We start from the raw sequence: 26,426 nt of genomic DNA on the forward strand, positions 1-26,426 counted from the left end.
CCTCAATTATAGACGAGTGGAAATGTGATATGATGAGGCAAAAGGATATAGCTGACAGTTACGCCATAAATACTCAGGGTCCAAAGCACCAGATGAGTGCTGGGCACTTTTGCTGTGCCTGGGTAGCTGGGTTCCCACATGCAGGAAGAAACTGTCACATCATCTCCACTTTCAGCCCCCATGCTAAGTGCCTTTCACATGCAGCCACCAATCAGAGCTCTGCCATGCTTTCCCATCACGTTTTTCCATCTCCTCTTTGTCTTCCTCCTCCTTCAGCTCACCCGCCATCTTGCCTTCCTTCCCCTTTTCCTTCTTTGCCCTCCTAATCCTACCGTATTGTAAGCTGGCTGCTTTGTGTCTTTTGCAATAAAGTAGGGCAAACTATAATGGTTAAACATCATTCTCAACTTGACTGAATTTGGAACCTCCAAGGAGATAAACCTCTACATGCATCTGTGAGGACATTTCCAGAGGTTTAACTGAGGAGGAAGGTCCCTCCCAGCCCATGCTTTAGTTTGAGTCACACCATGGGTGAAGTCCCAGACTATATAAAAATGGGAAAGGGCTGGAAGGATGGCTCAGAGGTTAAGAGCACTGACTCCTCTTCCAGAGGTCCTGAGTTCAATTCCCAGCAACTACATGGTGGCTCACAGCCATCTATAATGGGATCTGGTGTCCTCTTGTGGCTTGCAGGCAGGACACTATATACATAATAAATAAATCTTTAAAAAAAAAATGGGAAAAAAAGGCAGAAGCTAACTGAGTCCAATAGTTATCTCTCTCTTCTTCCTGGCAATGGTACAATGTCCTTCCCAATGCTCCCACTGTCAGGCTTTCCCAGTTATGATGGACTGGATCTCTTGAAATCAAGAGTCCGAATACCTCTTCCTTCCTTCAGCTGCCTGTGTTGGGTTATTTGGTCACAGCAGTGAGGAGAGTGACTAATACAGTAAGCCAGCATGGGCCAGGGGGAATCACAGAGCGTCAGGGTTAGAAGCCATGCATGACCAAGATCGCAGTTCCCGACAGCAGAGTCCAGTGCACACAACCACACCCACCTGTGCTGATGTGCTTCTAGCTGCTCAACACAAGTGACTGTCATGCACATCACAAGAACAGCAAATCGGAATGCTGAATGGGTGTGTATTGCTGGCTTTGTCTGTGTGTCATCTCTGAGCTACAGCCTAGCAACCTGCATTTTTCATAACTCAGAGCTTATCTTCCTTCTGAGAAAGACAGCGGAGAGATCCATCTTCTGTTGTCTGAGTGAAGGGAAGAGTGTTGAGCTCCACCTGTGTGCACACACAAAAAACCCAAATTGTAGGCACTGATAGCACAGAAATGATCCATGCAATAACCTCAGTTTCATGTTCTCGTGAAGACTCGGCATGCCAGCTGAGTCTAGACCCAGCACAAACCTGACATCATGCTGATTGAAAGTTTTAGAATGAAACTTTTCATTTTCTTTTTCCATTGTTTTTTACATGCGTGTGTGTGTGTGTGTGTGTGTGTGTGTGTGTGTGTGTGTGTGTGTACATTTGTGTGGGTTTGCAAGCACACATATGAACATAAAAACCCAAGAATTGTATTAAGAATCTTCCTCAACCACTCTCTCACCTTATTCATTGAGGCAGGTTCTCAGAATCAAATCCAGAGCTCACTGATAGGGTTGATTTCACTAGTTATCTTGATCTAGGGATCCCCTCCTGAGGTCAGAATTACAAAGAGGTTACTGTGTCAACTGGCTATCTCCTTTCCAGATCAGGACTTTTCAAGGTAAAGCTAAGGCCCATCAGAAGAGTGACTTGTCCTCAGCATCATCTGGAAGCGGTAATAATAATAATAGCAACAGCAATAATAATAATAATAATAATAATAATAATAATAATATTACCCTTAATACATATGGAAAATTTGAAAATTTTTGGTATGGAATAAGATCTTTGTATTAGTATCTGTAAAAACAGGATGAGTAACTTTAATGTGACTTGAGGTTAAGTCCCATTGTTCCAATTGGTCTTGAGTTATAGAGTCAATTATCGGAGGCACCAGCTTGTCTGATTTTTCCTTTCATGAATGGAACAAAACCGAATGGAACAGAAAACTCCAGGGTGCATTCACTGCAGTGGTAAAGTGCACCATTCCGTGAAACTGTGTCCCAGCTTGTGTCTATGAGGGCGGGCACTGTGTCTGTCTGTAATAATTTCTTACGGTGGGTTGTCGTCAGAATTTGAAAGCCACCATTTTAGATTACCATTAGCAGAGAAGGTGTGCTGATAGACACCCAGGGGAAATGGAGAGGCCCTCTGCTCTGAGAGAAGCACAACTGGGCTATTTTTTAAGTGCCAGTAGGGTGGAAGCAGGGCGGTCAAGTGATCCTGCCCTGTCAAATGTCTCCCTATTTATAGAAGCGCTTACAAGCCTCCAAGAAACGGAGCCTAACTTCCCTGTCTCCTGTAGGCAGTGTCATGGTTTCCAATTATTAAATTGCATTTCTTAAAAATATCTTTTTAGTTCAGCCTCTTCATTCTCAAGTCCGCTCATGCCAACCCTTAGATAGAGGGGTTTAAGGGAGAATTGAGGACACTTCAGGAGAAAATGTGTTCCAGCCTGTGTTCTTGCAACTCTCTGAAAATCCCTGTGGGATCAAAGGCTGAAAACTTAGTAATGCCTCCTGTAAGGAGAAGGGGTGGGGTGGGCTTCCCGTGACACTAAGACCCGACAGTCTATGATGCTTGATGGTTCCCACAGACATAGGACTGATTCAGCACCTGTGATGTCCGCTCATTGCTGGCGGCACACAAATGCCTATCATGAAAGCCAGGAAGCTGCGTCTTCCCTTCAATCCCACTCCCTTTCTTCACTCTCTCTTCTCCTCCCCGGCCCTCACAGTTCCTCCTCCCTTCTCTCCTTTCTCTTCCTCTTCCCTCCCTCCCTCCCTCCCTCCCTCCCTCCCTCCCTCCCTCCCTCCCTCTCTGCTTTTCCTCATCCTCACTTTTTTCCTCCTCCTCTCTCTTTCCCCTCTCTCTCTTCTCCATTCTCCCCCCCTCCTTCTTTCCTGGCTAAGAAACCCCTGTCCTGAGGGCTGGTGCTTCTGGAGGCCCTCTGTGAACTGCTGTAGAGAGCTGAGAGGAAAGGATCCAGGGAATCAAAGAGGGAAGAGACAGCTCATGGAGGCTGCATCCAGCAGAGAACTGGACCCAGCCAGGGGACCATCAGAAGGACCTGCAGAGCTGTGCCCACCACCTTCACAAAACATACAGTCACCTTCCCTGTGCTGGGTTTTCCAAATCATGTTCAGAGCATCCTGGAAAAGAGAGAAACCAACCAGATTGAGTTGCAAAAAAGCAGCTCCGGTTCTCAGGAGGTTAGCAAGAGGCTGAAGGTGGAAGACACAGAGAGTATGTTAAATCTTTCTTCCATAGCATCGCGAATTAAACTCTCAGGCAGCATTCCTTCTCTGGCCACTGTGGAATTAATGGCATTTTAACTGACGTGGGAGGCAGTCCTACACTGCCGGTCACCATGGACACTGGCAGATCTTGAGCCAGGCCACGGAAGGCTGACAGGCCACAGAGGGCTGACAGGCCATGGAAGGCTTACAGGTCATGGAAGGCTGACAGGTCACGGAGGGCTGACAGGCCACGGAGGGCTGACAGGTCATGGAAGGCTGACAGGTCACGGAGGGCTGACAGGCCATGGAGGGCTGACAGCACAGGTACATCTCGAGTGGCTGTGGCTGACTGGAAGATACGAAATGAGAGGTTGGAAAGGCAAGGTGGCAAGTTCACCCACTTGTGCAGGGGAGTGGCACACTGTTCACCAGCTCTTCCAAAACATGTGTACAAGCTCCCCAGACATCACCAATCTTCTTTACCTAGCTGGTATCTGTCTGCCCATCTTGATCTGGCCTGACGCCTCTGAGTGACCTATGATTTAGCACTGAAACTGTGCCTCGATTCCCATGTCATTCCTTTTTCGCCCACTTTTTCCCTTTCTCTCTCATGTCTTTGCTCCCTTGTCTCCCCCCCTCCCCCTCCCTTCTTTCTCTGGTCCACTGTCATTTCACAAGATGCCTTCCTTGACTTCCTTAAATCATGCTGAGGCTTCTTTCTTAACAGCGACAATAATGATGATAATGATAAACCTTTTGTTTTGAGCGTTTCGGACATGAGTGTTGTATTTATGTCATTTTCTTCTTCCCTCTACCCTCTTCAGTTCCTTCAGTGTTCCTCAGCTCCCTTTCAAATTTAGGACCTCTTTTTCAACTATTATTACACACGCACACACAGATACAACCTTCTGAGGGTCCACTTAGTGTTGCTTGTATCTGTATGTGTTTAGGACTGACTGCTTGAAACTAGATAACCTGTTAGGGGGTTCATCCCCGGAGAAGGCTGAATTTGCCTCTGTCTGAGCTGAGACTTTTAAAAGGCCATGTGTTAAAGGCAGTATAGATAGCAGTCAGGTTCAGGTACCTTCATTGGCGAAGATCATGGGCGACTCCATCTACTGGGCTTAGATTCTCTGTAAGACCTTTGTTATATTCTGTCAGCTCCCTCTGCTGTTTCATGCTATGTTGACTCAACAATGGGCAAATACGTCACTCCAGGGGAGAGGTGAGTATGGACTGTAGCGTTCATTGGATAAACAGTGAGGGGCGGAGCGCCCACAGCCTTCTCTGTGGCTTTCTTCATGAATAAGAAAGCCCAAGAGAGTGTGAGTGGCCACTCCTGGGAGGAGTCAAGAGCAGAGGCATGCACCAGACTGAGTGGGACAGGGCCTGGCTCAGAGAGTGAGGGGGGTTCCCAGTGGGCATCAGATCACAGTTTCCCCAAGATGCCTGTTTAGCACCCAGAATAATCATCCTCACCTCCACTAGGCACAGAAAAATCCAGCCCAGCTGTTCAGTGACTCTGCCTGAGTTGATATCTACAGTTCATCAAAAGCAGACTCCATATTTCCTCTTTCTCTATTTTCCCCAATCAGAAACAAAGTTTAATATCTGCAGAAGCCTGCCTGCAAGGATTTCCTCATAAATCCTCCTCAGTGTGGCATTTAAGATTCCTTGGCCATTCTTTGCCTTTCAGCCCACTCTCTAGCCACACCACCCCTTGTTAATTACACAGAATTAATAGCTAACACCACCCTACCAAACGTCCCTCTTTCAGTCCTGGGCTGATGTGTTCCCTCTGAGGAGCCCTGTGTGACATCTCTAAGTGATGAACCTTGCTACCAAACTCTGTGCCCCTTGTTCTTCTTCCCGGACGGTACCTGTTATGTGGTTTGCATCTCTGTCTCCTGTTCCCACCAGAAAATTCTTAATGACAGTGACTTTCTGATTCACCATGTCGTCACCAGAGCCTGGCATGGCTTTCTGTGTATAATATTAATTACTTTTATTCTTTACAATTTTATACATGTATACAATGGAACATGATCATGTCTACTCCATTCAAATTTTCCTTCCAACTCCTCCAAAATCCTCCATCATGGCCCATCCCAACTTCATCTCTTTTTAATTTAATTTTTTATTTGTGTGTGTATGTGTGTGTGTGTGTGTAGCACATATATGCAGGTGCCCACAGAGGCCAGAAGAGGGCGTTGGATTTCCTTGAAGTGAAATTATGTACAGTTGTGAACTACATACCATGGGTGCTGGCAACTGAACCCGGGTCCTCTGAAAGAGCAGGAAGTGCTCTTAACCACTGAGCCATCTCTCCACTATGCCCCACTTTTTCTGGTAACCCACTAAGTCCAACTAGTGCTACTCTGATGTGTATGAGGGTGAGACTATCTACTGGGGAATGTGGAGAAACTTACCAATGGCTACAGAGGAAGAAGAATTAATATTTTCCCCACCCCAATACTTTTTAGTGGCCAGCAACTCAGCATATAACAGCTTGGAGAACTTCTCCATCCATGCCCGAATTTTGGCTGGATTGATCTTGTGGAGGTAACTATAGCTGGAGTGAGTTCATGGTTTGATGCCCATGTCAAGTCCAGAGGTTTGCATTTCACACTCTTCTCCACATCTGGCTTTTACTGGATAATGTTCTAGGTTAAAGCCAAGCCCTTATTTTACTGCAGGCTTAATTTTGTTTTGTAGCTAGAGAGTTTCTCTCCAGCTCCTGCTAAGCCCCACAGTCCTGTAGCCCACTTATAAAGTAAACGCACAGAGACTTATGTTGCTTACAAACTGTATGGCCATGGCAGGCTTCTTGCTAACTGTTCTTGTATCTTAAATCAACCCATTTCTATTAGTCTATAAGTTGCCACATGACTCGTGGCTTACCGGTACCTTACATCTCCCTTGTCATGGCAGCAGCTGGCAGCGTCTCTCTGCCTCAGCCTTCCATTTCCCTGAATTCTCCTCTCTGCTTGTCTCGCCTATACTTCCTGCCTGGCTACTGGCCAATCAGTGTTTTATTTATTAACCAATCAGGGCAACACATTTAACATACAGAACATCCCACAGCATTGTTTCATATATTACATCATCAAATATTGGCTTAAGTACCTAGTACCAACCTGGGGTTTGTATACCCAGGATCTTAGCATCATAGTATAAATTCTATAAAAAGATACACAATTTTGGAGTGAATTAATTACTATAAAGATGATTGATATGCCCATTTGCTAAATGATTAAGAAAAAATTTGCATGTCAATAAGGATGGCCTGGGACAGAATATGGGAAAAGCAATAGGAAAGAATTGTTCATAGCTTTTATTTGATAATCTAAAAATGATGATTGCTGAAGAAATAGGAAGGTGTGTGTGTGTGTGTACAATGCAGAATGTTGACTCAAAGTAGTCTGTATGGCCATTGACTGCTGGGATAGAGACAGCTAAGTTGGATGTGTCCCCTGGAAGTCAAAGGCGGCTTGGGTGATCTGTACAAGAAGATGCAATCTGCTGGCTGAGCTGTGCTTTGGATGACATCCTAAAATCTCACCAGATCCAAGCACTCTTTCCACATTTATTTGAGCATGCATTGCTTAATCAGCAGAAGGTAATAAACTAAGAGGTCAAGCCCCAAAACTAAGCAGCCTTGGTTTGAACTCCAACTTCACCATCTCAGAGACACTGGGTGTGGGAAGCAGTTTCCTTGCAGTCATCCAGTGTGGTGGTATTGTGTTCCCCAAAATATTGTGCACCCTAATAAACTTATCTGGGGTCAGAGAACAGAACAGCCACTAGATACTTAGGCTAGAAAATGGTGGCACTCACACCTTTAATCCTAGCATTCCAGAGACAGAAATCCCTCTGGATCTCTGTGAGTTCAAGGTCACATTGGAAACAGACAGGCATGGTGACACATGCCTTTAATCCCAGAAAGTGAGCCTTTAATCCCAAGGAGTGGTGGTAGAAAGCAGAAAGGTATATAAGGCATGAAGACCAGAAACTAGAAGCATTTGGCTGGTTAAGCATTCAGGCTTTCAAGCAGCAGTTCAGCTGAGAGCCATTGGGATGAGAACACAGAAGCTTCCAGTCTGAGGAAACAAGACCAACTGAGAAGTTGGCCAGGTGAGGTTAGCTGTGGCTTGTTCTGCTTCTCTGACATTCCAGCATTCACCCCAATACCTGGCTCAGGTTTGATTTTATTAATAAGAACTCTCTAAGATTCATGCTACAATCCAGGGCTTCATACAAGCATTCTGACTCTACTTCCAAAATGGTCTGCGAGCCTTGGGAGGAGGGTGTGACATAGACACCTTATTTGCTGTGTAACCATTGTGAGTCTGTGTCAGTCATCATCTACTGAAGAAAGAAGCTTCTCTGGTGAGCATTAAGAGATGCATTGATCTCTAGGTATAGCAGTAAAGGAGCCCATCTCCATGCCATATGGGCAGGTAGGTGAGTTCCTGGTGGGACAAACTCATCTTCATTTGGAAGGTATTACCATCAAGTGGTGTGTGCTTCTGGCACCAGTAGCAGAATGTCAAGCAGGGTTTGTTTCTGTGTGTAGTTGACATTGAGTTTACTGTCAAGTTAATGGGCTAAGACTCTCTTTTACTTTCTTTTTCAAAGGATCTTCTTAAGAAGTGCTACTCTGCCAAAGCGACCTACCTATTCCAGCAGGATAAATTCTATGACGTCAGCTATGACACAGGAGACAAATCCATCCAGTGTAGCAGGAGACCTGACGCATTCAAATTCTGGATGACCTGGAAGGCCCTGGGCACATTAGGATTGGAGGAGAGAGTTAATCGTGCCTTTGCTCTATCTAGGTATGTGTGTACATGCATACATGCATGTGTGTGTGTGTGTGTGTGTGTGTGTGTGTGTGTGTGTGTGTTAGAAAGACCAAATGAAAATAACGTTGCTAGATTCTATACATACTCTCTACTTCTGAGTTTCTTTTTGCACACAGTAAGCATTTCTTTAGTACCTACTATGTCTTAGAATTGTGTGCAAAGAAGTCCACTACCCTCCCTTCTAGCCACTGAGGGACACATTCAGGTGAGAGAGCAGGATAAATGAAATGTAATAAAAGTTCTTAGAAAGCCTGAATGGTGGCATATACCTGTAACCATAGCATTCAGGAGACTGAGTCAGCAGATTTCTGGGAGTTCAAAACCAGCCATGCCTGTATAGAAATATTCTGTCTCAAAAATGAATAAATAAATTTAATTATATACTTTCAAAATTGGCCTTCCTGAATCTGGATTTTTTTTCTCAAAGAAATAAAAACTTCTTCACCTGTTTTATCAGCCATGGGAACCTGATGATGCTGAGTGTTTGGAGAACCATGGTTTCTACCTCCTCCTGTACGCTTTAAAATCTGGCCTATTGCTAAGAACAGAAGGACAAACCAATTCAATTTTAATTTTTTGTTTTTATTCAAAACATGGTTTCACTATGTAGCTCTGGTTGTCCTAGAACTCAATAAGTAGACCAGGCTGGCCTTGAACTTAGAGATCTACCTGCCTTGGCCTCCTGAGTGTCGGGATTAACCAATTTAAAACATAGTACTATTTACCTGCTGTGTAGCTTGGAAAAGTGTGTGGACTCCCTGCACCTCAGTTCTAATCCAGCAAAGTAAAAATAATGAAAATTATTTCAAATAAGTTTTTAAAGATTTTATTTATTTTCATTTTATGTGTATGAGTGTTTGCCTACATTATGCATAGACACCATGTATGTTCAGTGCCCACAGAGTCTACCTCAATGGGGCAGGAAGTACTCTCTACCAGGATAAGTAAAGAGTTGGAGAAGACAGAAATCAGTAATTCAGGTGATTGTTCTTTAAGAAGGATTTTAGGGGGCTGGAGAGGTGCCTCAGTGGTTAAGAGCACTGGCTGTTCTCCTGAAGGACCCACGTCTATTACTAGAACCCACGTGGCAGCTCGCAAGGTCAGCAACTCCAGTTCTAGGGGTCTGATGCCTTCTTCTGGTCTTTGAAGGAATCAGACACTGATGTGATAAATAGATATGCATGCAGGCAAAACACCACGCACGTTAAGTAATCAAAGAACAGAATGAATTAGTTTAGTGCCTGTAAATATTATGTGGATTACTATGGATGGGTTCAATGCAAAACACAATTCTTAGCACAAAGAGAATAAGAAGCAGTTGATTTTGAGCCCAACAGTAGTGGCCATCACTTTGGAACACAGATTAAGCTTGCCCCATAAGAATTACTCCGGCATAGAAGTAGTCCATGAGACCTTTAGTTACAGAACAAGTGCAATCAAACAGGAAACCGTGAGTCAAGACATTTACCAAAAACATGGGTGGGAATCACAGGGAGGCAGATTATAGCAGTGCAGTGAAAACCTCCTCCTAGGTTTTAGAGGCCATGCGATGAGAATCTAGCTTTGGGATTGGTAAACATTAAAGTCTGCTAAAAATAGATTTTAAAGACTTTATCTAATAGCCAAAGTGGTGTTAGGTCAGAGGTGAACAATTGTCGTGGCCAGCACAGCTGTGGTCAACACGAGGACCTGGAAAGGAGGGTAGAGGTAAACAGAAACACAGGACTCTGGGTTCATTTCAGGAATGAACAATTTTTATGTTTCTATTTATACAGAGTTTAACTAGTTACTAAAGGTAGCTCTGCAAGCAGAATTTGAGCAAATTGTCTCTTGAACCCTTTTGTCTGAATTCCTTCTTCCATACTTCCCTGCCCTTTGGTTTTGTTTGCTGGTGAGGACACTCCTCATCAGAGGTTTGCACATGCCTACAGCTTTCTGCAGTCATACATCCACATCTCTGCAGGGTTTGTGTCTCAGAAAGGAACTGCAGGCCATTTGAACCCCACGGGCAATAGCTATTAAGATTAGAGATAGCCCAAGGAGGCTGGAGAAACAGCTCCATGGGTAAGCAGTTCTTATACAAGCATGAAGACTCAGGCTTGGGTACCCTCAAAACCAAGTGTGGTGGTTAGTGAACATCTATAATCCCAGTGCTCCTCAGGAGAGATGGGGCAGAGACAGGAGAGTTATGGAAGTGCAGCCCTGGCACATATAGTAGAGAACAATAAAGACGCCCTGCCTCAAATGATGTGGAAGGCAAGGACTGACACCCATGCGGTCCTCTGACCTTGACATGCAAGTGGCCGCACTCAAACATGTACACACACACACACACACACACACACACACACACACACACACAGGCACACACACAGAGGGGGAGAGACAGAGAGAATGAGGGGGGAGGGAGATTTTTTTAAACTCTAGCCCAAGATAATTTGATTCTAGATCTGCAGCATTTGAATTCTCCACTGTCACTGAGTTTCATGGATCATTTAACCTCATAGAATCTTTGACTTAGGTCTGCCCCCAACCCCCGGAACGGAAATAGACAGCTGTAAATTACAGAAATTCCATGCTATTATAAATGAAGAAAAGTAGCATACTGCCCATCACTTGTAAAGCTGACTGATGACTCCTGATACACCTTGACCGAAAGCTCCCAGAATGTCCCCAGACCTGTTTCTCTGTGCTCTCCAGTTGGGCTATCTGCATGTTGTGTTTATCCCACAGCAACTACCAGGAAGCAGAGCTGTGCTTTACTAGGTTCAAGACCAAGTTCAATACAACAGTCCCAAAGACAGTTTAGTTATTCTTGAGCGAGGGAAATGCCAATCTGTTGCTGTTCCCAGGCCAACATGTAACATGGTATGGTCATACTGAGACATGTGTCCTTGACTCACATAGAGTGTCAGCCATCTAGTTTTATAAGAAGATCTGTTGAGTGGTCTGAAGAAGTGCTCAGTGGTTAAGAGTGCTGACTGCTTTTGCAAAGGACCCAACTTCTGTTCCCAGCACCTACATAGTAGCTCACAGCCATCTGTAATTCTAGTTCCAGGGGCGCTGATACCCTCTTCTGACCTCTGTGAGTTCCTGCACATATGTGGTGCACATACATACACACACACACACACACACACACACACAAAAAAAAAAAAAAAAATTAAATAAATAAAAATGCTTTTAAAAAAGTAGTTGAGCCTTGGAGGAACATGCCTTAACTAGAGATAGGGTTAATGTGCCCCTGCTAGAAGTACAGAGACAGTCACCCAGCAATGAGAACAGGGGACTGTTTACAATAAATATTCATACTTGCCCATTAAATTAAAATAAAAGTCAGGAAGCTGTGCCCCTGGTTCCTATTTTCTTGTACTATTTAAATGTGACAGGATGCGGTGTTATTTTGCCAAAGCCTCCCAGTGACTCAATGACAGGTGTCTTGAAATAAGGCAAGATATAAATATTTGATGACAGTATTTATTCTGAAGTTAATATTCATCTCAGGGTGGATTGGAGTTTAGAGTCGAAGGATACTTTCTAATTCTTTCAGACGCAGTATCACAGGAGGATAAATGTTAACATTTCAATTCAATTCAACAAATCCTTATTGTTTGTAAACGTTTGTCAAGTTGAATTGAGTGGAATTAACATTTCAGTGAATAGCGCTGCAGGCTTTGTGACCTATATTTAAATATTTGAGAAAAACATCCCCCTGCTTTCATGCTGTTATTCAGAATGGGTTTTTGTACCTCTCATCTTTCCATGCTCCTGATGACAATATATTCCTGGGGTCACATTATCCTCCTGTGCCCAATGCCAAGAGAAGGGACAGAGTCCTTTTCCCCACCTTCCTCCAAATGACTGTGAATGACAAGCTTGGAGACTGTTTCTCTAGGATTAAGAATCTTAGAATCCTGGTCTAATTTCTTTCTGAACTTGCTGATTGACTTGTAGCCCTGCTTTGTTTTGTTTTCCTTTTATTTTATTTTTTTTAAGTCGACTATTATCTCAATTCTGGTGTGCGTTCTTTTGGTGTGAACCATGAGGTTAAAGGCAGATAGACTGGCTGTCAGGAGAAACACCCCAATTAACACTATCTGCCTTTGTCCTAGGTTTATTATTGCTGTGAAGAGACACCATGACCAAGGCAGCGTATAAAAAAAAGCATTTAATTGGGGCTTGCTTACTGTTTCCGGGAGTTAGTTCGTGATCGTCATGACTAGGACAGGCAGGCAGGCAGGCGTGGTGCTCAAGTAGTAGCTGAAAGCACAAATCTGACCCAAAAGTTGGAGGCAGAAAGAGCACATGACATGGCCTGGCATGGGCTTTTGAAACCTCTAAGCCCACCCCCAGTGACATACCTTCTACAACAAGGCCACACCTCCTAATCCTTCTGAAATAGTTCCACCAACTGGAAACCAGACATTCAATTACATGAGTCTATGCGGGCCATTCTTCCTCAAACCACCACAGCCTTTTAAAGTGGTGGAAATATCATTACTGTGGGAACTGAACACTGCCACGAGTCGGGTTTGCAGAATCCCTTACACTCAGCAGTGGGTTCTCAGCGGCCTCCCCAAACTGGTCCCAGAACTCACTGATGACAAGAGTCAGATTATCTGCTTTAATCACATGACTAAAATTCTGATATTGTTTGTCTGTAAGCCCATGTAACCTGATATCATGCATGTTCAGAAAGCTCTCTTTCTCACTGTTTCTACTCTACTCTGAGTAAAGTCAGCTATTTTACCACCAAGAGGAATTAACTTCCCCCAGTAGATTACAGCAAGGTGGGCCTGATGAGGGGACCAAATTGAGGATGCACATATATGTGGTGATATTTTATTTGTGCTCTAACAAATAAAGCTTGCCTGGGGATCAGAGGACAAAGCCAGACACTATATTAAACACAGAGGTCAGGCAGTGGTAGCACACACCTTTAATGCTAGCATTCAGGAGGCAGAGATTCATCTGCATCTCTGAGAGTTCAAGGCCACACTGGGAACAGAGCCAGGCATGGTGGCACATGCCTTTAATCCCAGCACTAGTTAACCATAGTGGTCTGGAGGTCTGTACAGACAGACAGGAAGTAATAGAGCTGAGCAGAAAGAGGAAGTGATGTATCTGGGCAGAGAGAGGAAATAAGATGGCAGGGACAGAAAGGTATATAAGGCGTGAGTATACTGGCAATAGCTCCCTTGGGCTAAGGATTTCCTAGTGCTAAGGACTTGTGGCTAGCTTGTTCTATTCTTCTGATCATTCAGCTTTCACCCCAATATCTGGCTCCAGGTTTTTATTAATAAGACCATTTAGCAATTTATGTTACACATACATCATTAACATTCTGGTGTAACTAAGATATTATTCCTCAGGCCATCGATCAGGTGTCTTAGATACTGAAGACCTGTACAGATTTTCCTTGCCTAGCCCAGCCAGAATCACCCTTCCACATTCCTGAATCTAAACAGGGCCTCATTCTGAAATTGGTATGTTTGCCTTAAGATGGAAGGGCAAGATTTGAATAGACCAGTGTCCAAATAATTACCTCTCCTTCCCTGGCAAAGCAAGGATGATATATTTTAAAACAAGATTTTTATTTATTCTTTGATAATTTCATACATATGTACAATGTAGTATTTGCTTCTATTCATCTCACACTCCCTCCAACTCCTCTTGCATCTCTGCCACATCCCCCTCCCCACTTCATAACCTCTTGTTTTGTTTCGTTTCCTTTTTCTAATAACCCACTGAGTCTGTTGACTACTGCCCATATAGGCACAGGTATAAAACTATTCACTGGAGTGTGGTCTACCAACCAGAGGCCACACCCCTAAGGAAAACTGACTCACCCTCCCCTAGCAGCCCTCACCTCTCAGGAACTCCTCAGCTAGGAGTGGTCATGAAGCCTTCCCTCATCCATGCTGGAATGGTGGCTGGCTTGATTTGTGCAGGCAACCACAGGTGCTGGGAGTTCATGGGGGCAAGGGTCGCGTGATGCTCAGAACACACTGATTCATCCTGGTCCTCTCCAACACGTGAAGAGCAGACATGTTTAAAAGGTGAAGGACTCTGGTCACATGGGCTGTCAGAAATCTAGAAAGAAGGGAAGGGGACCACTGCTAGGGATTCTTCTCCTCTCCGTGTGACCCTCCCATTCCAACTGGGAACACTGCATTTCTCTCCAGAAAGCAGTGATTTCAAATTCCTTCTCTTTGGGTTGTTGAGGAATCAGTGGCCTTATGAGCCCAAAGCCAGATGTGAGCATTATTAAAACCCTGAGTGAGGGTGGGTGGGGGTGGGTGGGGGGGTGGGGGGTGGGGCTTAACATCACCTCTTCTAGGGCTGGGAGATGGCTAAGTAGGAAAAGTGTTGTCTATAAAAGCATGAGGACCCGCTACCCATATCAAATGTCAACTTAAGACTGGAGAACTGGATCAATATTAAGAGTGCTTGCTGATCCGGCAGAGGACCAGAAATCTGTTCCCAACACTCTTGTGAGCCAGTTCGCAACTGCCTATAACTCCAGCTCCAGGGGATCTGGTGCCCTCTTATGGTCTTCAGGCACATGCACACAAACAAACACATGCACATATCACAAATGCACACATAGACGTGCACATATCACCCCCCCCACACACACACACACTATTTTTTAAAAGAACAGAAAAAGAAGCCAGGTGCACTGTTTATACTGTAATCAGGGCTAAGTACTCTGGGACAGGTGGGTTCTATAATTGCTACTGGCCAGGTAGTCTAGGTGAATCAATGACTCCAGGTTCAGTAAGAGATCTTGATTATTACAAAATTTTTACAAAAAATAAGGTGGAGAACAACTGAAGAAAACACACAATGTTGACCTATTACCTCCACATGCACACAATGCACCCACACACATGCACACACATGCATACACATGCATACACACATGCACACACTCATGTGGAGGGAGGGAGAGGGAGGGAGTGTGAGGAGTGGATGGCTGTGTGTTTCTGATGCCTACCTAGAGAAGCCAGCCCTCTTTTACACCCAGGGCTACCTGTTGCTTGGGGCTCCTCTAGGCCTTTGCTGTGGCATTCTGGTTAAATGGATGTTCACTGGGGGGCAATTTTTAAGGCATGCTAGAAGAAGCATTTATGTGAGTCTCAACAACAACAACAAGCATCAGAGGCTTCCGTTCTGCTGCTTTATGGGGTCTCCAGCGTGCCGTTCATTAATCCCCTTGACACACAATCTGTAGTCTCTCAGGCAGAATCCATTTCATAGCCTTGTGTGGATGCTGGGGGATTAACCATTTCCTGTCTGGAGAAAGCCAGCAGTGCTACCTAGTGCTTTGGGGCTCTTATCAGAAGGAAGGGCAGAACTGGAGGGACCAACATTTTCATATTTATTTTCTCTAAACTGATCATTTCAGGGGCTGGAGCGATGGCTCAGTGGCTGAGAACACTTGCTCTTTCAGAGGACCTGAGTTCTAATCCTATCACTCATTTTAGATGGCTGATTCTAGCGCTTGTGCTCTGACATCCTTTTCTTGCCTCTGTAGGAACCCACATGTATGTGGCATACACACACACACACACAAGTGTGAATGTGCACACAAACAGATACACATACAAATAAAGCTTGATAATTTGGAAGAGAACACAGTGACAATACAATCAAACATGAGGCTGCTATGCCCCACAGAAGCCTGGGTATACATTCTGTTAGAGCCAGAGCATACAGAGAACAGATGGAGAAATCCCCAGAGCTCTGGGAACCTCCATGTATCCATCAGAAGAAATTCTAAGGAGACACCCAGAGATAAACTCAGCTTGGAGTGTTTCAGGGAAACTCTCAAGTGGCTGGTGAATTGAGAACAAGGCTGGAATTGTTTCCAGGAAAAAAAATAATGGCTTGCCAGAAGGATAAATGAAATCCTAGCATGTAAAATTTATTCATTCTTATATGTCTGAGTGTTTTGCCTACATGTATGTGCATTGTTTTTATGCCTGATATCTACAGAAGCCAGAGGAAGGTATTGGGTCCCTTGGAACTGGAGTTATTGATGGTTATGAACCCTTAGAGGCCAGAAGAGGTTGGTAGATTCCCTGGAGCTTCAGTTACAGGTAGCTGTGAGGTACTGTATTGGTGCTGGGAACTGAACCTGGGTCCTCTGAAGAGCAGTGAGTGCTCTAAACTACTGAGCCATCTCTACAGCCCCCAAAGCCAAACATTTCAATGTAACAGCTTGGAGAGCGGAAGGTCTGTAGTATTAGGAAGGCATGCCATGTAGTATTAGGAAGGCATGAGCAATATATTGAATATGATGCTGGTTATTATACATCGCAGCATCCAGCCAAAGTACTATAGTAAGCTTTGCTCCATGATTTTGATGTGTAAATCTTTTCTCCTCTGTCTTCTATGCCAAACTTACTGTGAGGCACAAGATGAAGTTATTGAAATTGGGGTTCCTTCTGAAGTAGGGTTGCTTGTATGATCCTGGTAGAAAGGCATCTGACCCAAACTGAATGTGTATCTCTTATCTGGCTTCTTCCATATAATAATAGGCTTTCTAAAAAAATAACAACATGTTTTAATTTTCAGATTGATTTCATATATTTAAGAATTATAAATAACAAATCACCTTCATAGATGCAGACAGACATGACCTAGAACTTATTGGGATTCCCTTCTGATACCCCATTTCATGTATGAAGAAGATCCAGGTTCCTCACAGAAGTGCTTCTAAATCAGTGTCTCTGAGACATGCTCCGTGAGATAGTTGGCATCTAGGACTTTGACTAGTTGATCTGTCAGAAGAAAATGCCATCAACACAGTCTGACATGCTTGGGCAATATGTACTTCTCTGCTTTTCCCCTGGAGAATCATATGCCTATGAGGATGTGGAAGGCTCTAGAAGGTCTGTAACTAAAGACCTTCCTCACTCAGCTTCCACCAGTCAGGGACACTGATGACAGGAGCTTGATGTCATTGAGGGAGCAATGCTCTGGCTGAGAACATTGTTTTGCTAACAGTTAGTGCAGAGCTGGGTCTGTGACTGACCCAATAAGACACAGGAAGACTTCCATAAGGCCTTGGGGGAGGTAGTCTTGTACGCAGAGAGGGGCCTGCACATGAAGGGAATGTCTGATCTAGTCCTGGTTGTCCCTTTTGGGGGACATAGATGTGTAAGCATAGGATGCATGCTGCCACAGTGGCTGCCCTATGAGCACAGGAGGACTCTTTTCTTACACATTGAGTACAGCCAGTGAACATTAGTCAGTGCCTGGTTATCAATTAACATTATGCAGCCATCCCACCACCTCAATAACTGAAGTAACAGAGTAAGTTAATGCTGGTAAGGGGCTTCTCATTATGGACCAATGCATCAGCATGTTACCCCCGGCAGTACTTGAAGCAGTCCGACAATGGAAGCCTTTCTTACGGAAACCTCGTTAGCCAGGTATACCAGGATTCATGTGAGAGTACTGCTGTTAGACTTCTGTTGGCTCAGTGGTACCTTAGTCCCCAGGCTCTGCTAAACCGTGACACTTTACAGGCTCTGACAGGGACTCGGGGTGATCATAGTCCAGCATTCTGAGGTAGCAGGTTGCCTATGCATTTATGTTTGGGAGATTGAGATAAGGAATGATTCTCAAATCTTCTGTGGTATAGGTATAGGTTGTAGCTGTTCTCTGGTGTGCTTACAGCTTTCTTTCAAGTTCCCTTTCAGAAGTTAGGCATTAAACTACACTCATGAAACTTTGCCCAAAGACATAAAATGAACAGAATAACTCCCAAACCTACTGTGTCCTTTTCCCCACATTCAAGTATACAACCCTGAACAGCATACGATACCTCCCTTAGTATTTTACTCCACGCTCATATCTTCATGCAGACCGTGTAGATAGAGCTTGCTTTTATCTTACTTTTAAAAGATTTTGTTTATTCATTTGTAAGTGTTTGTATGTAGTGTGTGGGCACACGTGCTGGGGGAGTGCACATTTCTGAGTGCTCAGGTATATCAGAAGCACCTGGTGCCCCTCCTCTACCACCTTCCACTCAAAACTTTGAGGCAAAGTTTTCCCTGAACACTGAGCTCTCAGTTTCTCAGCTAGCAGGCCACAGCAGTCCTCCTGACTCAGGCTTTGTTGGAGATGGGGTGGCAGGCATGTGCAGGTTCATACCTGCCTTTTTACACGGGTGCTGCGATCTGAATTCTGGTCTTCATGATTACTCAGCCAACGCTCTTAACTGCTGAACCATCTCTCCGGCCCTTATTTAGGCTTGCTTTCTTATAAAACAGTGATGAGAATGGAATCAAACCATCTCTGTTTCTCAGCGCTTTGCTTCTTATGCTTCACATATATGTTATTTATAGCACAGGGGCTAACTGGAGCCCACTTACTGGAACAGGTACATCATACAACTCTGGGTCACTCAGAGTACTCTAGTCCTTTAGCCTCTGATTTCTTTACTATAACTTTGTTTGTAATAATTGTGTAGAGAAGACACACAGAGAGCTGTAGTTATAACATGTGTGCACATATACATATGTACATATATGTTTCCAAATGTAATATGTACCTCTGTGTATGTGTCCATAGGATTAACTCTTTCCTAGCTGACTCACACATGTGGTTCCTTCAGTCAGAAAGTGTGGCCGTCTGGCAGCTTCCACCATTCTGCCATGTGCTCACTACTCCTGATGCCACTGTTCTTGTGTCCAACACCATGTGGGAAACCCAGTTCACTGTCGATGTTTTCATTAGCATTTCTTTGATGGCCACTGATCAAGCACTCTTTCTGGTACTTAGTGATGACTGGAATTGCTTTTTGCTGTGTGCTAAAGGTTCCAAGACATTACGGCTACGTTACACCATGTCCTGAAAACAATATTCAGGGATAGGAATATGCATGTAGAATGTCAATCCTCTTGTGACTGTCTCTCTGTGTGCATGCAACATAATTATCCAAAACAAGAGATTAATATGACTACTTAATAATGGAATTTTGTAAGATTTTATACATTTAAAAATAATATCTATGTGCAAGGATCAATATTTTATCTTCAGTAAATAAAATTAAGAGGAACTAAAGACCAAATTTTATAAACTAATACTTAGTATCCACATTCTAGAATGCTCTATAGCAAGTAATGTAATGATAAAAAACAAACAAACAAACAAGACCCCCACCTCTTCGCGTGGACTCTAGGCTTTTCTGACTTGATGTGACAATTCCATACTAGAAAAAAATTGCATTAATTTGGTTTCTGAAGTAATCAAATGAGACTTGAGTATAAAGTTCTTGTGGAGGAGAGGTTCCCAAGAGTTAATTGAATATATATAATTGAATATTGTGCTCAGGTTGCCATGGCTATATGGTGAGTTCATAAGTTGTGAAGTCAGTTCTTGCTGATGAGTGTGTTACTTCCTTCTCTCTTTCTATCTTTCTTTTTTCCCCTCATTTTTTGTTAAGAGTAGAGTACAATAATTCTCTGGCAAACACTATTCTTTCCAAAGTTTTCTATATTTTCTTAAATGCATTTGAACCCTAAATTTGAAATGCTGGGTCAAACATTGTGAGATTTTAAAGTATATGACCAAATCAGTTGTTTCCAGGATCAAATATTTTAAGATTTTATATTTATAATTTTTATTCTTTCAGAGAGTTTCATACATGAGCATGGTATTTGTATTATTTCTACTCCCAACTCCTCCTATGAACCCCTTCTCAAACATGACCTCCCTTTCTTCAGTTAGTGTTACATACAAACACGTGCGTTCGTGCATGCGTGCGCGCGCGCACATACACACACACACACACGTCCTACCATGTCCATTTACTGTTGCTTATATATGCATGTGTTTAGGGCTGACCACTTGGACTTAGATAACATATCAGGGGATTCTCCCTGTAGAAAACCGCTTTTCCCTCTCTGAGTAGACATTTTTGCCTGTAGCTCTTTACCTAGGAGTGGACCTTGTGAAATGTCCCTGTTTAAATGTAGATAAAAAACAAGCCACAGGAGAAGAATCAGGCATTAGTATTCACTTTGTTCAGTATCAATGTACTACTGCTCTGATCATATCCCAAGTCTTTGCTTATCATAAAATGATGTTCTCCATATTCAATGGGCCATCACAGACACTGCAGCTCTATCCACACCCCCTTGCTTGTGACTCTGATCACTGCACGTCTTGTCCTCTGTTCTAGCCATAGAAATGATCAGTTTAGAGTCTTTGACCTTAAATTTAAAGTCCAAGCAAATGTGACACATCACAACTGCTCCCTGTGATCTAGCAAAGTTGTTCAGATATCTATGTTGAATCCCATTAAGGAGATGGATATAACTAAGGCTGGTGATGACGCAGTGGCTAAGGGCACTTGCAGACAACCCAGGTTCAGTTCTCAACACCCACATGGCTGCTCACAACCATTCATAACTTCAGTTCTAGGAAGTCTGATACCCTCTTCAGGACTCCACAGGAACTGCATGGTACATATACATGCATGTGGGCAAAGCACTCATACACGTAAAATAAAATAAATACATCCAATAATTTTTTTTAAAAAAGAAATGGGATATGATGTGGCTCACTCTGTTTGACTTTCACGCCAGAGTTAAAGCTTATGTTAGAATGTGAGACTGACCATATCTTCTTAACAAGATGTGCCCTCCCAGGGAGACCCGGAGTGTGGTTCTACAGATGTCCTCAGAGAAATCTGTCTGAGCCTTCTGGACCCAAGCCCTGGTTCTGTAGCAGAAAACATGCTTCAGATTATTGAAGTCAATTCACGGTATTTGGGGATTGTTGAGTATCAATATTGCTATTTTAAAACAACATTGTTTTAATTTTAGGTACCTGGTAGATGAAATAAAGAAAAGAGAAGGATTCAAGTTACTAATGGAAGTAAGTGCTTGTGGGATTGTGCTCCTGGCCCTGCCAGGCAACAGTGATGAAGGCAGTCATTGTCTAATTTGTTGTATTGTGTTGGTGGCTAAGAAACAAGTCATTAGCTTAATTCATACAGTCCATTATGTTAATTTACCGTATTAGTGAACATTTTTTCCCTTGGTTGGATTCACAGAGAATGCACTTGCCTTTAAGTGTTGAAAATTAAAATGCTCAATAATAATTAGCAGGGATAATACTGAATAAATTATGACCTCTTTCTTGATACAGAAATGGCGCAGTGATTGTGTTGCAAATACTGTGCTTGTGTATGCAAGACCAACTGAGGGAGTATAAAGCATGCACACATGCTCTCTTTTGATGAAATAATGAACACGCATGAGCTTCAGAGCAATGGGAAATGGGATGTTTCATTGTAGATACTGGATCTCTTGCTGTGTATAAGGAGTCAGGTAATTCTGAAGATGAATGTTTTTGCTAAAATATAAAGAAATATAAAAACCTCTCTTTGTGTGTGTGAGAGAGAGGTGGGGGATTCATGCACAAAAGTGTATGCACATGTATGCAGAAGGCCAGAGCAAGACATTGGTTGTCCCCCTTTATATCGTGCCACCTTATTGCAGTAAGGTCTCTCACTGGACCAGTAGCTTGTCTTTTCAACCAGAATGACTGACTGTTCTTAGATCTCATGGAATCTGCCTGTTTCTGTCACCCAATGCTGAGGATACAGGATTGTTCAGCCATGCCCAGCTTTTTACCTGAGTGATGGAATCCTAACTCATATCCTCATATTTCCTGAGCAAGTACTTTTACCCATTGGCACATCTCCCCAGCCCAAGAACCCTGTTTTATTTGGACTGTATTTTTGTAAACTATGTGTATGTCTGTGACTTCATTCTTACTCAACTCATGACCATCCACCTAGGGGCTGGACTGCTCACAGTGAAATGGGCCCTCCCACATCAATCGTCAATAAAACAGTGCCCCACAGACATGCCAACAGGCATGTGGGAAGGTTTGTGAACACAAGTGCAGTTAGTTGCCTCTGGAGGCCAGAAGATGGTATCAGACCCCATGGAGCTGGAGTTACAGACTGTCAGGTGGACAATAAAATACTAAGCACCTCGTTTGCCTAACATACTGATCTCTGGTTCCACCCATTCTTCTCTGCAAATATCATTTCATTCATTACAGGTGAATGGATACATCCTGTCTTCTTTAGCTGTTCTCATGTTGGTGAATCTCTTGGCTGACTCTTTGTCTTATGAATATCTTATGAATACATACACAGAGGAGAACCAGTGGTCACGTTGTTGGTTTAAGTTAGAGTCTCGTTTTATATTTTCCCAACTTTGAGTTTCCTCTTTATTTTCCCAAATTTGGGTTACTTTATTTCCACAGTACTCAGGAAAAAGACTGTGCACTTTGGAACTGCATGGTGGGTTTTTGTTTGTTTGTTTGTTTTTGTAAGGTTGAGGATAAAAGTGCTGAGGGAAAAAGATGACATGTTCAAATGCCACAGAAACATTTTCCTAAAGGTCCTGGAAAGGGAGGGAGGGAGGGGCACTTAGCACCATCTTTGGAGAATTAAATTTATATTGTTGTAAGGTGAACTTTGTTAGGTAGGCTTTGGCTCTGGGTGTTTTTTTATAAATATTTACTGTTTTTTTTATTTTTTAATTATATGTGTGTGTGTGTGTGTGTGTGTGTGTGTGTGTGTGTGTGTGTGTGTGTGTGTCCCCGTCCGTCCATCCATGTGTGGATATGTGCACATGAGTGTAGTATCTGCAGAGGCCAGGAAAGGGTGTTAGACTCCATGGAGCTGGTGTCATAGGTGTTTGTGAGCTGCCCGAAAAAGATTCTGGAACTCAGACACTCCACAGTACATGCTCTTAACTGCTGAGCCATCTCTTTAAACCCATGACTATTATTTTCTCTGTGGAAGCTAGCTTGCTCCTATAGGATAGGAGGCTTCCTGTATGACCCTTCCAGAATTTCTGCTACAGGGTTTGGGGTTTTCTTCATTACTGGATCTGAGCATTGAAATGGAGTCCACAGGCACAGCACATGACTGACCACTGGGTTGCAGCCAAGCCCTGCTGTAAGGACTTCTGTATTTGATTTTCATTTGTCTCCCTTGACTTTTGTTTCAGGAAATCAAGTAGAATTAGGCCTTGAATTTCACATGTACATATGAAGTTAATTTTAAAATGGAGAGGAAGAGAGAGGTGGAGAGGAGAAGAAGAGGAGAGGGAGAAAGACAGAGACAAAGATAGTGAGAGAGACACTAAGTACATTAGAAATTGTAAATGAGCATAGGAAAATAGAGCATCCAGCACTTGAATGTCTTTTCCTGAAAAGAGCTAAAGTAATGTCTATCTTCTTGAAGATGATTGAAAGTTATCATTTCAAATGAATTCTGCATTATTCATAGTCCCCTGAAAACCATAACTCTGTCTTTTTTCTGTGTTGGATCTAAGATCTGATAGTTATTTTCCTGGAGGTATACTCCTTCTTAGACTCCTGTTCACATTTTCATTTCAATCTCATGGGGGAGTCTGTATTATTCACCTTTTTGTTTTTGTCTTCTTGAATTCTACATTAGGAAACCTTATTGGGATTCATAGACTTTTAGAGGCATGAAGGACATCTTGTCAACCTCCTGTGCATGGCGGGAAGTCTCACCCTAGAGCCTGTATAACAGGCATCAAACTGTGCTCCAACAGCTTCCTACTATGGAGAGCTCACTGGTTCTTCCTCTTTCAGATAGCTTGGAATGCTCATGTTCTAGCTATCGATGCTCACCACCCCCATGTGTACCCAGCGCCTTGTGAATTACCTCAGATCACTTATCTCACACAGCTTGATGTGATCATGGTGACCTCTTTACTTGCTGAAGTCTAACACATCTCATTTAGACTTCTTGGACTTCTACTATATTTTACATAGTTTCCCACTCCATCCTGATGTTCTCAACTGCCATGGTTTCTTTGACCTTCTCCTATGACTTTCTCTTCTCCGCCTTGGTGTGAGGTCCTCTTTGTCCAATACCATTTGAATATTCTCTTCTACTCTTTTGTCCTTCATACTTTATTCCATCAGCAGAGTCTCCTGAAAGATTCTTTCCTCTGTGTTTGGCATCCATTATCGTTGTATTTGGCTCCACTCTTGACTTTTGCGTATGCTTCTCTTGTAGTTCCCCCCAGATTCCATAGAAACTCCACCTCCAAGTCACCTTTCCAGAAGCTGGTGTGTGACCATTTTTCTTACTAAAAGCTCACATTTTCTTTGGGTTATTAGAAGTATGATCCGCCCAGGCAAAATTCTCAATGGCACCTTTCACCACACCCCTTTTCTTCTGCTTATCTACTTGGTCTTCTCCTCTCTGTCTTGGTTCAGGGCCAATCACTTCTCAGATAGGCAGTGTCTTCCCCTTTCACCTAGCCCATCTCCAGACACCACAGCTTGAATGCTTTTCAAAAATGGAAGTTATAGCTAGACTGCCACTCTATCATGACTCCACACTGCCTCCAGAATCAAGCTGAGCACCCACAAGCATGGCATGTGGAGAAGCCCATTGCAAAGTCTCTATTTCTAGCTTAATTTCTTGCCATTAAACTCTGTCCTCTGCTCACTCTTAATATTTTTCAGTCACCTGAAGACTCTGGTGTCTACTGATGCACTATCCATTTCTTACAATATGAGAAATCTCTTTTGTTAACACTAATTCATTGCAGATTAGCTATTCCACCCCACCTCCTTAGGAGTCTCTGTGTTTCTGGGCACAGACATATGATAGAAGTCATCTTCTCATTCTAATTTCTCCTCCAGTTTCTACAACATAGAAATCCTGCTTCTGATGCTGAGCAATTTGGTTGGCCTTCTTTAGATACTCTATACATCTTAGGATTTCCTTTCAAATATGGTATCCAGCAATGTTCATAGTGATTTGTCTCAGCTAGTGCAGATTTTAATGAGGCTGTACATCCATCCACTTGAAAAGGACATCTCCTTCTACTGGGATGGCCCTAAGGAATAGTCATTAACCTTACAGAGTGCCTGCTGTGTGGCAGATATGCTACCAACCACTGGAAATAAATTCTCTTTCTGCTCATCCAGATGAGCCCATGGTGCAGACAGTGTCACCCCCACATTACAGTGTAGGAAGCAGAGGCCCGGAACATGAGGTGTTTGTCTAAGACAAGACCTGGTTAGGGACTGGGGAAATGGCTGTCAGGTACATGCTTACTGCGCAAGCCAAAGGACCCGAGTCTGATTTCCAGTACTCATGTAAAATGTTTGATGTGTGGTGCATGCCGGTTATGTCAGCACTAGGGAGGTATAGGCAGATGGATCTCTGGAGCTTATTGACCAGACAGCCTGGCCTACTTGGCAAATTCCAAACCAGTGAGAGACCCTGTCTCAAATAAGAAGTGGAAGGTACCTATGGAATGATGCTTGACGTTGACCTCTGGTATACACACACACACACACACACACACACACACACACACACACACACACACGAGAATGTGACCTGGTGAGTTTGGAATTCCAATCTTGTGACTCTGAAACCTGGGCTTTATCCCTGGTGCCATCTTTAAAACAGTTTTCAGTACTACATCTTGTTTTTAAAGCAGGAATATGAAGTCTTTTGAAATCTGCTTGTCAGCTTCTCCTTCATTCTGTATTTGCATAATTGATTATTTTAATCTGGGTGCTAGAGTTTGCATTTATACTTAATAAAATACATCACGTTACTGTTATTCTGATTGAAAGATAGTGTAAAAGAACAGATATAACTTTGTTTTACAGAAATTGAATTTAATAACTACTGGTGACCACTAATTCATCAATAACCCTTCAAAGTATTAATAACAAAACCTGTATTTGTTTTTCTCTTTGAAAACTAGACTATAATGGAAGTGGCCCTTAAGAGATTTTGATAATGTCCTTGTTGCTACCATTTGTTATGATTTATTATGGGAGGGCCCCAAGGATATCCCGTGTGTGCAGGGAAACATGCTGGGCAGATGTATGTCATGTGGGGCCGTTTTTTTCCACAGTTGTGGTGATATATTGTGTACCCTAATAAACTTGCATGAGGATCAGAGGACAGAGCCAGTCACTAGATTAGATACAGAGATCAGGCAGTGGTGGCACACACCCTTAATCCTATCACTAGGGAGGTAGAGATCTATCTGGATCTCTGTGAGTTCAAGGCCACACTGGAAACAGAGCCAGGCAGTGGTGGCACACACCTTTAA

At 43.2% G+C, this 26,426-nt stretch overlaps 1 protein-coding gene across 2 annotated transcripts in view; it reads left to right on the forward strand.

The window, feature by feature from the left end:
- Window positions 1–26,426, forward strand: part of Gadl1 (glutamate decarboxylase like 1) — a 175,793-nt gene that overhangs the window by 94,651 nt on the left and 54,716 nt on the right. For both annotated transcript variants that reach the window (XM_042281898.2, XM_006970253.4), the window contains exons 12-13: window positions 8,033–8,232; window positions 21,105–21,156. In XM_042281898.2, coding sequence (XP_042137832.1) covers window positions 8,033–8,232; window positions 21,105–21,156 — 252 coding nt within the window. The remainder of the gene's footprint in view (window positions 1–8,032; window positions 8,233–21,104; window positions 21,157–26,426) is intronic.

Source organism: Peromyscus maniculatus, chromosome 7, assembly GCF_049852395.1.
Source record: "Peromyscus maniculatus bairdii isolate BWxNUB_F1_BW_parent chromosome 7, HU_Pman_BW_mat_3.1, whole genome shotgun sequence".
Taxonomy (NCBI): Eukaryota; Metazoa; Chordata; class Mammalia; order Rodentia; family Cricetidae; genus Peromyscus; species Peromyscus maniculatus.